The sequence below is a fragment of the Parasteatoda tepidariorum genome, chromosome 1 (assembly GCF_043381705.1).
Source record: "Parasteatoda tepidariorum isolate YZ-2023 chromosome 1, CAS_Ptep_4.0, whole genome shotgun sequence".
NCBI lineage: Eukaryota > Metazoa > Arthropoda > Arachnida > Araneae > Theridiidae > Parasteatoda > Parasteatoda tepidariorum.
Genome location: NC_092204.1, coordinates 65,318,350 through 65,335,955, shown reverse-complemented (window position 1 = coordinate 65,335,955; position 17,606 = coordinate 65,318,350). Strand labels below are relative to the sequence as shown.

The 17,606-nt window shown below is 27.0% G+C and overlaps 1 protein-coding gene across 1 annotated transcript in view; it reads right to left on the bottom strand.

Moving 5' to 3' along the window:
• Nucleotides 1-875: 875 nt before the first annotated feature.
• Nucleotides 876-17,606, bottom strand: part of LOC107436693 (putative divalent cation/proton antiporter TMEM165) — a gene marked incomplete in the record, with an annotated part of 30,925 nt that continues 14,194 nt past the window's right edge. Inside the window, 2 exon segments of the mRNA XM_043045133.2 lie at nt 876-5,118; nt 15,278-15,383. Of these exon segments, the coding sequence (XP_042901067.1) occupies nt 5,048-5,118; nt 15,278-15,383 (177 nt within the window).

Genomic DNA, 17,606 nt, shown 5'->3' with positions numbered 1-17,606 from the left:
TTCATTAAATTTTAATGAGCAATTCGTTAAAATTCTTATAATTCGTTAAAATTCAGAAATACTTAGAATTTTAAAATTAATATTCTGTATGAAATTAAATCATTTTTCAAGCATTATTTTGTTGCAAATAAATTTTGTTAATTTAAATGCTCATTATCTAATCAAATCTGCATAAAATTTAACAAACTATAAGTAACCTATGGCTATTAATTATTAGAGTAATATGTCTAGTAAAATAAGGAAGGATTCTATTAAAATGATATGAGCTGCCTAGCACCACAAATGGATTTGAACAAAGAGCTTACCTACATCTATTAAAATAAGAGGTTTTAAATATCTACCTGTTGAATCACAAAAGATTTAACAGCATTGTATTGTAAGCTTACATAATTCAATACAGAAATGGTGAAATTAATTTACGTTACAGTTAATAAGTAATCGAAAAACAATAAATAGGGTTGTGACGATTAAAACATTGGACTGTGATCTATCTAGGGGATCTGAGTTAACTCCCACATTTTTTTCTCAGCAGTGCTTTCTGGTTAAGCTTCTCCTTCTTAACTCAATTAGCAAGGCAAATGACTGGCAAGATTGGCTTTCTCAAGTGTCATTAGAAACAACAATAAATAAGTATTCACTAACCTTTATTAAATACATCATGGGGGAGATATCATTCATATGATATCATTTGTTACTGTAAGAGTAGAAGAAATCTGAAACTAAAAAAAGAAAATAATAAAAATAAAAAAGATATAAAAGGGCAGTTCCAATAAATTAAAATTAGTGTCCTCTTTTACCATTTATACTCAAATATGTGCACAATAGAAAAATGAAAAAACTTAAAACTCATATTGCATAATAAATAATAAGAGGAGAAAAACAGACAATTTTTTAATGAAAATATTTTTTTACATAACACAGGTTGCTTATAAAGACAATTTTTAAAAATGATAAAAATTCCAATTGCTTAATTTTCATAATAATCAGGAGAAAATTTCAATTTAATACAAAAGAAATTTATTGAATTTTTAATACACACTATTTCAAATAGTAATATAGGTAAACAGGATCAAACTTGAATAACCATTCTATTTACAAACAGCTAAAAAAATACATTTTCTCAATACTACTTGTTCTAAAAAATTGATCACATTCGTTCCAAGATCTTGTAAATATGAAATATAATTGCTAATGTAAAAAGAAAACTAGGATACAACAATAACAAAATATTGCATAAAAAGATCAAAGGAACTTATTAACAACATATGAATAAAGAAATTACAGTTCAGCATGAAGTTTTATATCAACTAATACACTTTAGAATGTGCAGTCCAAGCCTCCATAGACAGGCATTTCAATTACTGACCTTTTCATATGGGATTGAAAAATTCAAAAAAAAAAATATTATTTCAAAAATGAAATAAATTTATTTGTTAATAGATTTTTTTGCTTTATTTTAAAACTTTTATTGTTTTAATGTTTCACTCTGATTTTCTATAAATAAATAAATTTTATTTTTTTTTAATTTAATCAATTTCCCAACCTTTTTTTTTTTTTTTTTACAAATAAACAGTATATTTTTTTCAAACTAACATTACTACTATAACACATAAAATTACTAAGCCATGAAATTAAAAAAAAAAATTAAAAAAAACACCTTTTACTTATGACATTAACCTACTTGCAGATACGAAATTATTTTTTAAAACTATTTAAAGTTAAGAAAAACTATCATAGTGTTGCTAAGAAGCAATACTAGGCGTGAAAGAGAGAAATTACAACTCATTATTTAACTTTAATAATGTCAGAATGACCTAATGAAAGGAATATCAAAATTGATACAAGGTCGATAGAATTCGAGACTAGTTAATGTTGAGCCTGAAAAAAATAATGGTTAGGAAGCATTAACATAAGAGATCAATTAATAGCTACCATCTTCGATAAAATAAGTAAAATATTCTAGGATGCTGATAAATTACAATTGTACTTTGCATGGAGCAAATTTTTTGTAAATAATTCTTTTATTAACTCTAGAGCCTGACTACTCTTAACCACAGTAAATCGGTTAAGGGAACCATAATATTAGGATTAAATCGAGATAAATCTTAAAGAAAGTTCTCTATGCATGCATATACAGTGACAGTAAATATCTTTTTAACTTTAATGCTGTTAATGTAAAAAGTATATAAATAATTTTCCCTGATTAAAACACCTTTGGAGACAATAAAATCACAGTACTGATGAAAAAAGAAAATTATTTGACAAATTTTTAACCCTTCAAATGTAAAAAAAAAAAAAATTCAAACATAACACTTGTATTTTAAGCAACTTTATTCACAAAAATTTAATTTTTCCATTTATGGCATTTAAAAAATTAAAGTTTTTTTCATTATAGTAAAAATTCACCCTTTACTGCTTGGCAATAAATAAATTTAATTTTTATTATAAAAGGTCATTTCTTATTAAAATAGGCTATTTCTGATTAAAACAAGCAAAATAAATTAAACAATCAAAAATTTGCATTCACTTTAGCATCATACCATGATGTTAAGAATAATTTTTACAGATACAGAGCAGAAACTAAGATTGAAAGCAACTAAACACATTGTAAACAACCAAGATTGTTAACAAATAACACGTAGAGTTGAAAATAATAATTGCCTTCACTAAAATCACAAGATTCAATATCAATCACGGTGTATCTAAATAATAGGATTTAAATATTATATAATGTAACTAAAAACATTATTTTAAATTTATTAAAAGTAAAACTGAAAATATTAATGAATTTAAAAATGGCAACAGAAATTAAACTCAGAATATTATTTTTGAAATATATCCTTTATCAATCAAAGTATGTTTTATAAAACATATTTATATATGTAATCTAACATCCTGTACAATGCCAAAAATTGACCAAGTATGAAATACTTTTCAAGGTATAGATTATATTATCAACAAAGTGGAAAATCCAGAATCTTATACAACGTTGAAAATGGACCAAGTATGAAATGTTTTAATATTTCTCACATTGCTCAGATATTGTAATGTCCAAATGACAAACCAGCAATGACAATTTAATTTTCTAATTTTACCTAAGCCTTTAATTTTTCTTTAAACATTATTCCTTTTTTTCTATTTAGCAATTTTATTTTTAACTTTCTTGTTGACCTTTCTCATGGTCGTTGCGGTCATCGCACTTCCTGTGGGGAAAGTCAACCAACCCCTCTATTCACGCCTTTCTTTTTCTTCTTTTAATTTTAGGGGGGCTAACTAACCAATCTCTTTCCTTTAAATTTCAAACTCTCCGCCTCTTTAAATTTAATTGGCCGTAATTTTTTCTGGTATACCCCAGTTAAGGAATTTTTAAGTCTTTTTTAACGGATTCTCTCTCTCTCTCTCGAGCCTTCGGGCAGGATACCTTTTTTTATTCTCCGAGATGTGGACTTCGGTCCATATCGAGGGATTTCTTTTTACATTTTTTTCTTCACCTTTATTTTAAATTAAATCCATAGCTGCTATCAATTTCTGTAAATTTAAAATCAGCATTTTATACCTTTAATTTTCCTTAACATTACAAAAAACCTTCTCGAATTTAAGCTTTCTTTCCATATTTATTTTAACCTTCAAATTACTCGTTCTTTTATAATTTACTTTTATCTATGACGCCTTCTGTGTTTTAATTTCTCTCGTCACCCATTTCTATTAAAGGTGTTTCTACTGTTAAAAATGGTTTTAAAGACGTATTTCCACTAGTTATGTTGTTAGATATTTTTCTTAAATAAATCTTAATTGCAAGTTAAAAATGTGTGTTTCTTTTGATGGTTGTCCTTTGAAATGTCTTGTGTGTACAGGGTGAGTACCTTTCAATTATTGTAATGGGCATGCATAAATGTGAATTTATTAGTTTTTCTTATTGGAAACATCAGCTTACTGTATTAAATCATATATATTGTTGGGATATAGCATGACTTTATCGTTTTTATCTTCAATATTTAATTTATTTTAGTTTCGCCCTTTTTCCAAATTTGGTGATACCAAATTATACAATTTGTTCAAACCTCACACTTTGTGACCATTTGAACCTATTGGGTCATTGTTATCCCACATTAGCATTGTACTACCACTTTCCTTAACGATCACGTCCCCCTTAATTATTTAACATTTACATATTTCGGCCTTATTTTAATTGCTACAAAAATCAATCACTTAACTAATATTAATCATGACTATATCCAAATACAAGTAATATTTACCAAATATAACCCATCTATCAATTTTATTACATAAATAACTTTACTTTTATACGCACCAAATAATACATTATTTTAACTGTTACAGGTTCCTCACCACATTGCCTATAAATATTTAAATACAACTTTACTAAACCACATTTTAATACATGACATTTGTCATTAATAAATAGTCAAACATTTGATTCTTAAAAAAAAATTTGAAAACATAAAATATTTTAACTTGATATAAAATCAAATTTCAGTCAGTAACTACAATTATACAAAAAGAAAACTAACACAATAATGCTTGAATATAACATTAAATTTTACGAGCGAGTTTTCTGACACATGTTCTGCTGGTGAAATATGGCATGATATGGTAAAAGTGAATTTACATCTCCATTTATGTATTTTAAAATAATATTTATGTTAATTTTCAATGCATCATAGAAAAGGTTAACACAGTTATAATAATTACAATTTTTAAACTAGCAATATTAATTTGAATATTATTTACAATGAAATTCTTTACACACTGTACAATCAATAATATATTAACAGACAGGTTTAAAAATAAAGCCAAAAGTCAAGCAAAATTTAATAATAAATAAAAATAACTTAATAGAGACTTGAAATTTATAAATTGTAAGAGAATAAATAAGTTGTTTACCACTAATAATACAATAAAAAATATATATACACCAAAGCTTAAAAAAACCAAATAAAAATCCAGAAACCATCACGCTAGATTTAAAACTGGATTTAAAGCAATCAGAAAATGACCGTAAATTAGTTCTAAAAACTAAATATCTTCATGTTCCTGGACCAATAGCTAATGCCCAAACTGCAAAAATCAGGAAAACAACACCACCAATGAGAGTTACTGCAAAATAAATAAATTTTTTAGATGTAATATATATATATATATATATTAAATAAATGCTTGAAAAATTTAATATTCACCACACAAAATAAGCAACAACATAAGATAAATATTATTTAGAATATTATAATGTACGCCAAAAATATTTGAGCAAACATTTTTAGAATGATTGGAAAAGAGCAATAATAAAAATTATGGCAGAATTAATAATGATATAAATTTTAAGATCAATATGAATAATTCCTTCTTTAAAATTCTACACATAAAATTTGCAGAAATAACAGGAATGAAAATTCATTAACAAATGATTAAGTAGTTATATAGTATAGTTTCGACTGTAAAAAAATTAAATATCAAAAAGACAGGAAGCATACTGACAGGTAACGATTGGCTTTCACTAAGAGATTTTATTTTATTTTCTTAAATTTTTCTTTAATAGAAGAAATCTTATTTTAAATTTCTTTTTTAGTTTCATAATCATTTATTTTTCAGTTCCATAAAGAGACATAAATTTAATTTGTAGCAAGTTCTATCCCATTATTGGTTTACATAGTTATTGAACACATTTCCAGTTTCTGATAAAATTTATTTCTTTAATTGATTTAACAATCAATTCTTTAATTTACTTAAAACATTTATTTCTTTAATTGATTTAACAATCAATTCTTTAATTTTCTTAAAACATTTATTTCTTTAATTAATAATTTTTACTAACTTTAATTGTAATTGCAGGTGAGTAAATAACAACAACGCAACCCCCCCCCCCAGCATAATAATTTTTGCNGCAGCCCCCCCCCCAGCATAGGAAAGGAAGAAATAATACACTACATGAGAGGATCTTTTTTACAGGAAAAAAAAATCGGAAATTTTGAATTACACATTTACTTTTTTGACACCCCAAATCTAAATCAATGTAGTTTTTCAATCGCTTGTTTCGGTGGTTATCATTATGAATTCCCAAGTTTTAAAAATTGCAATATTTTTAATATGGCAAAATTATGATGCGTAAATTTAACTTTTAAGGTATTTTATTTGAGTCCATTTCATAGAAAATCTAAGCGACTTTTCAATCGTGTTTTTGGAGGTTATTGTAAAATTTCCAAGTGTTTTTTTAAAATCCTGATCTTTTTAAGACGATAATACTCGTGATACCGATTTAATTGCAAACCTAAGATTTTTTAATTGCTCTTTTAACACTCTAGGGTTTTGAAAATCCTGATTTTTTTTACCAGCATAATAACAGTTTTCAAATTTGGCATTTTAATAATTATTACTTATGCTGGACTTTATTTGGGCCGATTTCATCATCAATCCATGCTTTTTCTCAGTTGCTACTATTTATTTCCACTTTTTTTTTAATATCTCGATTTTTTATGCAATATAATTACAAAAAGTCAAATTTGAATGTGAGTTTTAAACTGTTTACTGTTTTCGAGCTTTATTCCTAATTATTGGTAGGTTAAAAAAGCAATTAGAAAACTTTTAAAATCTAACATTCATAACATCTCTTATAATTCACTAAATATAAATGTCCAAATGTTAAAAATATACTAAACAATAATCCCAACTGAATGCTGAAGTTAATTTTGAGCTATAATGCATTTGTTTTACTTTAAATCATTTCATCATACAATTTTTTTCAAATACTTAATTTGTATTTATGTTGCTTGATAAAATATTTATCTTTTACTTTCATTTAAGAACATTATAGTTAATTTATTTTAAAATATACTTTTTGTATTACATAATGTTATAAAAAATCATATCTTCTTCCACAAGTTTATATTTTTTAGATAAATTTATTTATTTATTTTACTTTTTTTAATAAAAAGGAAATTTTTTTTTTTTAAGTATGAGTTTGGCCTTTAGTTTTGAATGAATTGAATGATTAAAAGAATTAATTTTATGCAAATATATTACTAACTTGACTAATAAAAAAGAAAAGAAGGAATTAATTAAAAAAATTAAAGTAATATAAAAAGAACTATAATTATTTAAAGAAATTTGATTTCATGCATATATATTACTACGTTGACTGATAAAAAGAATTGTGTCAAAAAGACTGACGTTTATGTCATTGTTTTAGGCACAATTTTCAGTTGCATTAAAATATATAAATTTATACAAGCTAAATTAAAATGAATAAATAAAATTTTCTGAAAAAAATGTGGTCAACATATCTAGATATTTGGGCACATAGCCCTTCATTCAAAAAGATTGTGCATCATAATATATGAATTTCAATATAAATATTTTTATATTTTATAACATATTTTTTATTTACTTTAAAAATAAAAAATTATCCTTAACTAAAACTTTGAATATAATATGGTAAGATAATCAGTTATTTCCTCGTATTCTTAAGATAAATTTCATTTCAATGTGGTTAGTCAGTAAGCATGTACAATGTTCCAATTTAGCTTTTTTTTTTCTTTTCTTTTTTTTCTAAATCCCTCTGTTTCATCGCAATTTAATTCTTTATTAATTAATATTAAAATAATTTAAATTAAAATATATAAATTTATATAAATTGAAATAAAATGAATAATTAAACATTCTAGATTGTTTCTTTGGTGCTCTTGTCTCACATTATAATCTTTAAAAAATTGTGTTATGTTTAAGATAGGAAGTATTTATAATTCTTGCAGAGGGGTGCACCTAAATCTATGTACTCCATTGTGTGAATGCAACTTTAATTTAATTGTAATTCACATTGTAATTTAAGCTAAGGAATTATGTAGAAAGAATTTAATCATTAAAAATTACTCTGGTGTTCATTCGCCATTCAGTAGAAAAATGGCAAACTCAATACGTAAACAAAAAAAATAGAAATGGTATAGTAAGTATTAAAAAACAAATGATTGATCAAATTTAATGGTTTAATTAATTAGTAATGGTCTGCTGTAACCTGTTTGCCACCCCATTAAAACCACTATGTCAAAATAATTTATAGTGCTTCCTACTTAAAAAGGTGTTTCACTCACTTTCAAAAAATTTTATCGATCTTCGCATCAGAAAAATTTTATTTTTGTATCAGTAAAAACACAGTATTAGGTTAAAAATAACTTCACTAGCGAAGAAAAAGAATTTTTGTAATAGGAAGAAATAGGGTAAATAAAACATTTCTTTTGAGTTTCATTAACACATAATTTTTTTAATGAGATGAAACAAATAAAACCATAGAAATAATTATTTCATTTTCCCACAAAAAACCCCAACATTTCTCTGAAATTAAAATAGTAATTTTCTGAATATTTTTAAATGCAAGTTTTGCTTGCATACATTTTATATTATTAAGACTATGAAGATTTACCTAAAGCAGAATAACAACATATATCTAGAAAACTGTTTGATTGTCAACAGTTTTAACTACCTTGGATCAATTATAAATGAAAGAAGAGGTATAGATCAAGATATCGCTAAAGGTTGAACAAAGCATGTAGTGCTTTAACTATTCTAAATAAATTTTGGGCATGAATAAATAAGAACATTTAACTCAAAATCAATACTTGTTAAATCAGTACTTTTAAATGGATCAAAAACTTAGTACAACTTGAAAACAAATATACAAATAAGTTACAGGTTTTTATCAACAAATGTATCAAAAGAATTCTTAAGATAAAATGGTTTCGCTGAATACCTAACAATGAATTAAACAAAATCAGCAGTCAAAAACCAATAGAATTCGAAATCAAATATAAAAAATAGTAATGGATTGGACATACAATCAGAAAATCCCCCCAAAAAAATTCAAAGTAACAGGCACTGGACTAAACACCTCAAAAGAGGGGTAGACCTAAAATGTCATAGTACAGAACTATGAATGAAATAAAGACAATAGAAAAATCATGGAGAGAGATAAAATGCTCATAAAAAAAACTTATGCTCCTCGTATTGAGACAAGGTTAAACCAGTACTTTTAAGCAAGTTTAATAACTAAAATAAGAACTTAATACAAGAAATACTCAGCGAAAATTCTATTCAACAAATTTATGAGGGCTGTTTTTTTAATAAGGGCCGTTTGAAAATAAAAACCAAACGAAAGAAAATCTTCATGAAGCAAATTTATTTTTTTATTCTACATACGTTTCTTTTTTTAAAAAAATAGTTGCCATGTTTACCTACATACTTATCTACCTTACAATTTGATTTAGAATACCCTCTACATAGTAACTTGCTGCCTGCTCCGATAACCAAGAGGACATGGCCGTTTTCCCATCTTCGTCATCGTTGTACTGGTAGCTGCCAAGAGGATGTTTGTCTTAGCGTAAGGTCTGGGCTGTATTGAGGGGTGGTCCAAAACCTTCCAGCCAAAAGAGGCCAATAAAGCTCGGAACTGAGCTACGGAGAGTCATTTGTCATGGAGTAGCAAAATTTCCTGACAGCAAGCCAGTAGGAAACTTCACAAATCTGCCGGTGAATGTATGCAGCAGACAGGTTTATTGCCGTCTAAAACCGCATCAATGGCCAAAACAATTAAAAACAATAGCAAAATTTCCTGTCAGCAAGCCAATAGGAAGCTTTGTAAACTTCACAAATCTGCCGGTGAATGTATGCAGCAGGCAGGTTTTTTGCCAACTGAAACTGCATCACTGCCCATACCTAATATGTGGCGGGCGATTTGCAAAACTTTTAAAGGCACAGAACTGACTGTACAGGTTACCTGCACCGCTGTAACTGAGCAGCGTTGTTCACAAAGAATACCAGAACACGACACAAGCACTCGTTGCGACGCACCTGTCACCTATTAGTGTAAACCAGAAAACAGTCCACTTAAAAAACAGCCCTCATATGTTTATCAATTTAATTAATTGATGTTAATAAAAAAATTGAAGTACAATTATAGCTATGTGATAGCTGGAAGAATTTATCTGAAGTGTTTATTTCTTACCAAAACAAAAAGGACTATATATTCTAGTATTACAGGCAATATTCCCACATATTTTCAAAAAAATCACATTTTTTTCCCTTTTTTACATATTACAAGCAGAAATCGTATTATATATATTCAGATGAGTCTGTTTATCTCGAAAACCTCTATATCTCGAAATTTCTAAAATTCGATACATTTACTATCTAACATCAATGTATTTTCTTTATGTCGAACATTTTTTTTCAAAACCTCCGTTTCTCGAATTTCTAATAATAGACCACAAATGTCTGAGCAAGATAACTTTCTTTATCAGTAGAACTTGCAGTAGGAGATGAATTACGTGAAAGCACAGGAAGTAGAGAGCAACAAGCTCGAGGTGTTTTTGGAATTTCGATAATTGTCCTTGCACTTCTTTAACTCGTAAAAAAATACAAAGATTCCGGCAGTAAGTGAGGGGTTGATGAGTAGGAGGGAGTGACCAGCAGGGGTTAACTTTTCAACACAGATAAGAAAGCTGGGAATAGAAAATTCGTTTTCACCTCAAAATTGCGACCAATGGATCAAAGGATAATTAGGAATTTTAAGGTGAACTATTGAAAACAGTTGGTATGAAAACTTGTAGATGTCATTTATGAAAAAAGTTCTCTTCCAAAAATAAATTATCAGAATGACTGTTATCAGAACAACTGTTCTGCTAGGAAATATGTGCCTCTAAAAATTATCCAAAATGGTTTTAAAATGGTTAGGTTTAAAAATAGCTGTAAAGATGATGAACAAGAGATTGAAGGCTTCGGTAAAGAAGAAGAAACTGTTGACATTGAAAATACAGTGTCAAATGCAAGAATGGAATGCAATAAAATCGGGATTTGATGTTGAAATTTAAGTTAAAGATTTTTACTAGTGGACAACTGCCTGGCAACAAGCGGGAAATTGACAGATGCGGAAATCATAGATAATGACAAAGGAATATCAGATGAAAGAGTGCAAAATCATATTGATGAAGAAAAAGTGAGAGCAAAAGAAGCAGGAAACGCTGTAGAACTCTTACAAAGTTTTCTTAAATCCTAAGAAAATATTGGCTATGGGGGATTTGCTGCTCTTTTTAACCTTAAAAGAGCTATCCAAACAAAGAAGGTTAGACGTTAAAAATCTTTGAAAAATTATTTTCAGTGCTCAATGTATGTTAAAAGAAATTCTTAAATAAATGTATGTGGTATAATTAATTTATAGAAATGCCTGTATTTTTCTACTAAAAAAATTAACGCACTTTTAAGATAATTTCTTAATAAGTTTAACTTTTAAGGTACATGTATAACTTGAAACCTCTTTATCTTAAATTTTTTGCCTTTCCCACGAGATTTGAGATAAACAGGTCCGACTGTATAATGGAACTTTAAAAACCATAAATTCTGTGGGAAAAACTGCAAAGGAAATTGACGGCATAGGACACAGTTAAACAAATTTGTGAATAGAAAGTAAACGGATTTCATAAACCTTGGAAAAATGTGCAGCAGCAACCTGCGATAAAACAATTGAAACACATCATTGATTTATCATGGCGTCGGTGCAAATAGAGAGTGTCAAGAAAACTATATCTAAATTCAAATTCTGCATAAAATGATATCAGATATTAAAAATCATGTGAAAATCACAAGCAATTGTAAAAAAAAATTATTGGAAAACCACACAGATTAATGACGGAATTGAATGCGTTATAAAGTGATTGTTTAAATGCAGGATTAAAAATTTCTATGTCGTAATATATTACAAATATTGATTTGATTTTATAGTAGGCAAATGAAGAAAAAAGAGACAAATATATCACATTGGAGAATAATTCTACTGTTTTAAATCGAAAATTTTAACGAAATAACCACTTGTAGATGATGTCATACTGTCTAACACTGATCACAAAATAGCTTTATAACGTCAAAAAAGTTTTTTTTNAGCTTCAAAAAAGTTTTTTTTTTTTAAAGGGGGGGGGGGCAAAGAACTAAATTTCTGGAACGAAAAATCTTTTAAATGCTTGAAATTTTAGAAGTACCTTTTCTCAGCGAAAACAGACATTCCTTAATCTTTCTTCTCTATCTGAAGTTAGGTTTCACACTTAATCAATTTCCCTGTAAAAAAAGTTCCTTTGTGCAATAATGAGGGGGGGGGTGCTGGTAATTATAGAATTCTTGATTAAGTTAAGATTTTGATTAAGTTAAGAAATTAAAATTTTAAAATAGCAGAACTCGGGGGGAAAAAATCATGTCTACGTATAAATTTTTGATTCACAGAAGTCCTAGAATCTATGATCTTGAGATTGGTAATTATTTGCTCCACATAATTTAAAATTTAGTAAAAAAGTTGATTCCATTTAAAAATGCTCACTTCATGAACTTTTTCAACATGTTCAAAAGAATTTCGGATATTTAAAAGGTAAGTACAGGATGGTGTCAAATAACAAACTATTTTGAAGAACGTATTTGAATTTATTTTGGAGAAAATTGCACATTTTCAGAATAATTATATTTTTTTATTAAAAAAAATGGTGCAGTACTGTAATAAATACAGAGCTAAATCAAGAAAAGTTTCAATATGTTTCCATAAATATTACCTTAAATATAATTTTTAACCGCAACAGCAGTTGAAAATTATATTCTATTAAATTAATCTCTTAGAATTTAAATTTCACTAATCAATAAAAAACTTTTTATAGATATCTTATCAATGAGCAAAACCAAAGCTAAAATTTAATCTTCTACAATTTAGCATGTTAAAGACTTACTCTGATCCACTAGCTATACCAGCCATAAACAAAAAGTTATTCCAGATAGTAGTTTTTAAAGGTTAATAAATTTCAAATTTCTTTTTAATATTTACTTGATTAATGGTTAGAAATTGTATTAAACATATTGTTTAATGGCATAAATGACAGGAATGGCTATGTGGTGCATATTCAAGCTAAATAGTTTACGGTCATATAAATGTGTGGTAAAAAAAAAATCTATGTCTGAATCAAAAACAAAAGGGAAAAGAATGAGAAAATAGACAATAAAGAGATTACTAGGAAATTTTAGAGCTAAGATCACGCAAAGTTTTGTTATAATTTTCAAAAAGTATACAGTATACATATCTGAAAGTACACATATATCTGAAAGTTACTATTTGATATCCTGACTAGTATAGGCTCCTTAGTGTTTACTTTACTTCCTCGCTTTTTTATACATAAGTTCTGCATTTTGAGATAAACATCCCACCTTTGTACTATCAACATGTTTGAATCAGCTCACAGATAATTTATGACAGAAATTTAAAAATAGCTATTTTGTACTTTTGCCAATAATATTTGATTTTAATCATATTAAATTTTTGAAAATGTCAATAAATATTCATTTACCGATCTGTAAAAGCATTAACTTAAAAAAAATTATACATTTCTCTTTTAAAATTTGAGTGTGCGGGTGGGTGACCACTTGGATCAGTCTGCGTAGGGACCGAGGGTGTGCGGTATTGGTCCTCGTTAAACTGTGGTATCGTAAAGTGTTCGACTTTGCGCGCAGGTCGTCGGACTACCAAAGCGGGGGTGCCATCCCCTCCGCAGAGGATCAAAATTGTGATGGCATGTCTTCGGATCATCCTCCGGGATGTTTCCCAGACCGTCGCCAATAGCCCATTGTGCAGCTCTAGTGCGACGTAAATTAACAACAGCAACAACAACTTTCACCATATTTTTAAATATAGAATTATTTATTTATTTTTGAACTTCAGTTCTCCTTACTTTTGTTTTAAAACAAACACAACATATCCATTATTTTTGTTTAATAAAGGAATTTGATTAATGTTCAACTATTTAAAGTATTTTTGTAGTATATTTTTGCTATATGAGTTGAAATAGGACAAAAGTGATAAACTTTGGCTATAATATGGCAATCCTTTACTTTGCTTTCAACTTTAACTAAGAAATGGGAGATTCTAAGTTAAAAATCTTGAGATTAAAATTTCCCACAGACGATAAAAAAAAAAATTTATTGATAATTGTGAAAATATGAAGAAAAAAAATTTAACACAGAAGACTGTGGTGTTTACTTTGACTGCAAGTGTAATTATTTGCAACACCAGTGAGAGAAATTTGCATTCAGTATATATAGTTGATAATATCTGTGTGTGTTTTACCCAAGGAGTAACATCCAATGGTCCTATGTACAAGATATGACGGCCCAAGATAAAATACCTTGGTCCAATTTTACTCATTTAAAAAACAATCTGATGTGTGTGACAAAACTCGTTGCAAAAAATCATATTAATAGATATTAATATAAAATGGTTTTCCCACAAAATTGATTATTACTTTCTGCAGAAAATAAATAATTAATTAAAATTGGCCCAAGGTGTAACACTCTCTAACTTATTTGTATTTATAACATAGTAACATAAATCTGTTTTACCTTTAATGGTATATAAGCTATTTGAGATATTACTTTCTACGTAAAAAAATTAAAAATTAAAATTAGTCTAAGATACGGCACTGTCTTTTATTTATTTGTATTAATTAATTTTACAATAGAAATCTGCAGTACCTTTAATGGTTTTCAAGTATTTTAATTATTACTTTCTGCATAAAAATTTTCTTAATTTTCCCACTCTACATTTGATTTGTATTCATCAACATTATAAGAAAAATCTGTGAAACCTTTAAGGGATGGAATAAATTTATTTTCACAGACATTGGAAAGTTTTCTTGTTCTTCTTTTTCGGGCAACATGAATGCAGATTAAATTCAGTTTTTTTTTTTAAAGAAAAAACTCATTGAAAATAAATTAGTTCTATAGTTGACTTGTGAGTGAATTATGTTTAAAACTATACTAAAATTGTTGCAATAAGAAAGTAACTGTACCATTCTCAGGAGAAAAAAAAAAGAAAATCAACAAATTTGCATTGGAACTGAAACTAATCAGATATAATTTTCCTGTATTCAATTTTCAGAAAATATATAAAAAATAAAAGTCTGCATTTTTTAACGATATTTTAGTAATTCAATAACTTGCATTAATGTAATAGAAAAAGTGATTAAAGGAGCAAAATTTGTTTAAAAAGTAGCATTATTAAGAAATGAAAGAGGTGTAATAGAGAATTTTCTTGCATGAAAATGATAAATTACAATACTTAAAAAGTGTACATAATTTTAAATTTCATTATTCTAATTTCTAGTGCATAAAAAATTTTTATATTTTGCGTTATTCGATAAATTAACAAAAATAATTCATATCATATGCTCAGTTGCTTAACAAAATATCTCACCAGATCTGACTGATATCCTTTGTGCTATTATTCTACCACCTATAACAGCAAGAGAAGTGCATATGCCATGTCCAATAATGGCTCCTAATGTTACTCCAATGGCATCCTAAAAGTTTAAAAGATAAATATTAATCACTGTGCTACAACAACAAAAAATCAACACCTAGATTGTTACATATTGTTACATATATATTAAACAGGATATTTAATAAAAATAAGAAAATTTATATTTAAAGCATGATTTATGAATTTTTTAATCTACTTTTTACCTTTCATAATTCAAGGACTGAATGATTTTTAAAGTTTTAAAAAGTGAAATAAAGAAATTGCAATGCTTACAATTCTTTTATTAAATGTTATTTTCAAAAAAAGAAATGATTTCACACAGAATAAAAATTAAAAAAAATTAAAAATTAGGAAATTAAGTGAATAAATTGTGATTTAATCTTCTTGTATGATGTAATAGTAAATGTAGTGAATTAACAACATGGTTTGCTTCATTTAGGGTAATGACTATGAATAATTTGTTTATTAATTATTATTTTCAAAATAAAAAAAGAAAAGTATTTTATATTTTCCACTACAGGAATCTAAATGAACATGAAGAATACTTTCATTAATTAAAAAATTGGAAAACGATGAGAATAACTTGCAATTAATGAATAATATAATATTGAAATTAGTGAATTAGTAGCATAAATCAATTCAATTTGTATATCTATAAAGCAACAATGAGTAACATTCAAATACATTATTCCAAGTTCCTGTGAATATTCCTCAAACCATTAAAATGAAAAAGCGACAGTCAAATTCTGATTTAAAAGCTATGTAGATAAGCATTTTGATATAACAGGATATGAAGACTGAACAGTTTCAATAAATTCAGCTAAGCATATTGTCAACAATTAAGAATGAAAGAGTTTATCAAACCAACTAATAAATATATGGCTCACAAGTAACCAGCAGTTCCCAACACTATTAATAGTGTCAAAAAGTTAAAATAAACAACACAATCATAGTTTGTGAGTTAAATAAAATGAAAAAACTAATTTTAATAGACAATTTTATAGATAATGACTATACAGAATTTTTCAATCCTTAAAAATATGAAATAACAGCTTTAAAGTTATGTACTCATAATTAACAAAAAACATATATATTATCAATTTGAAACACTTCAAATCTAATAAGAAAGACAAAAATATCTCTTAGAAATTGAACTTCCAATAAGTTTAAATTTTTGACTTTTTTTTTAATCCTCCAAATGCAGTTTTTTTAATTTTCACTTAAGCATTTTAAGAAATAAATACTTCTTCCATACAAACTCTAACCACAAATAATCACAATTTTCACAAGCGATTAAATTTCAAAGTGGTAAAACCACGCAATTGGTTGAAAATGACATCACTACATGTGGGGAGATAATCTGTATTGGTAGGCATTTGCTTGACTTTGGAGACAGAGTTCATATTCACATTTAACAAGTTAGTTTTTAATTTACTTTTTATATTTATTTAATAGATTTATTATTAATTTTTTTACAGTCTTGAGATATAAAACTGCATCAGTTTTTAATTGTGTTTATTGGCCTAGTAACAACTTAGTTAAAAACTTAACTAAAAGAAATGGCTATTCAAGAGAACAATACTGCAGTTTAATGAATTTTAAAAAAACACTGATGGTAAGAAAAATATTAATAATACTACTGGAGTTAAATTCTTATAAATCAGGATAAGTAATTAACACAAATACTGTCATGGTAGACAGTATTTTTCTTTGTTTATGTTAAAAAATACATACTACTAAATATTCATTTAAATAATTAAACTTGTTCCTAGTAATAAAAAGACCATTTACATTTTGTACAATTTCATTATACAGTGGAGCATCGTTTATACGACGTCGAAGGGACCACCGAAAAACGTCGTATAAACGATAACGTCGTATAATCGATTTTTACTTCTAAAACTGAAACTAACTCTGTTGTCAATTAATTTTAATGTTTAACGTGTTAATTTACATAAATTTCTAAATTAGACAAAGCAAAACAAACAAATAGCCAAAGGAGAAAAATTGCAGTGAGCCATTTGAATGTATGTTAACTTTAATTATATTTTCTTGCTATTATTCTCTACAATGCTTTGAATAGCGAGTTGAAGTTACTGCTTTCTATGATGCAATTTTAAATTTCTAATCACGGCCAAATCTAATGGCTGAAGCGCACTTGTGCAATTTGCAGGAAAAAAGAGAGCTTTTACATTTTCCAAAATAATTAGTATCGATGGGTGCGCTGGACATTGGTCGATGAATAGCAAAATTTTTCGTTTTT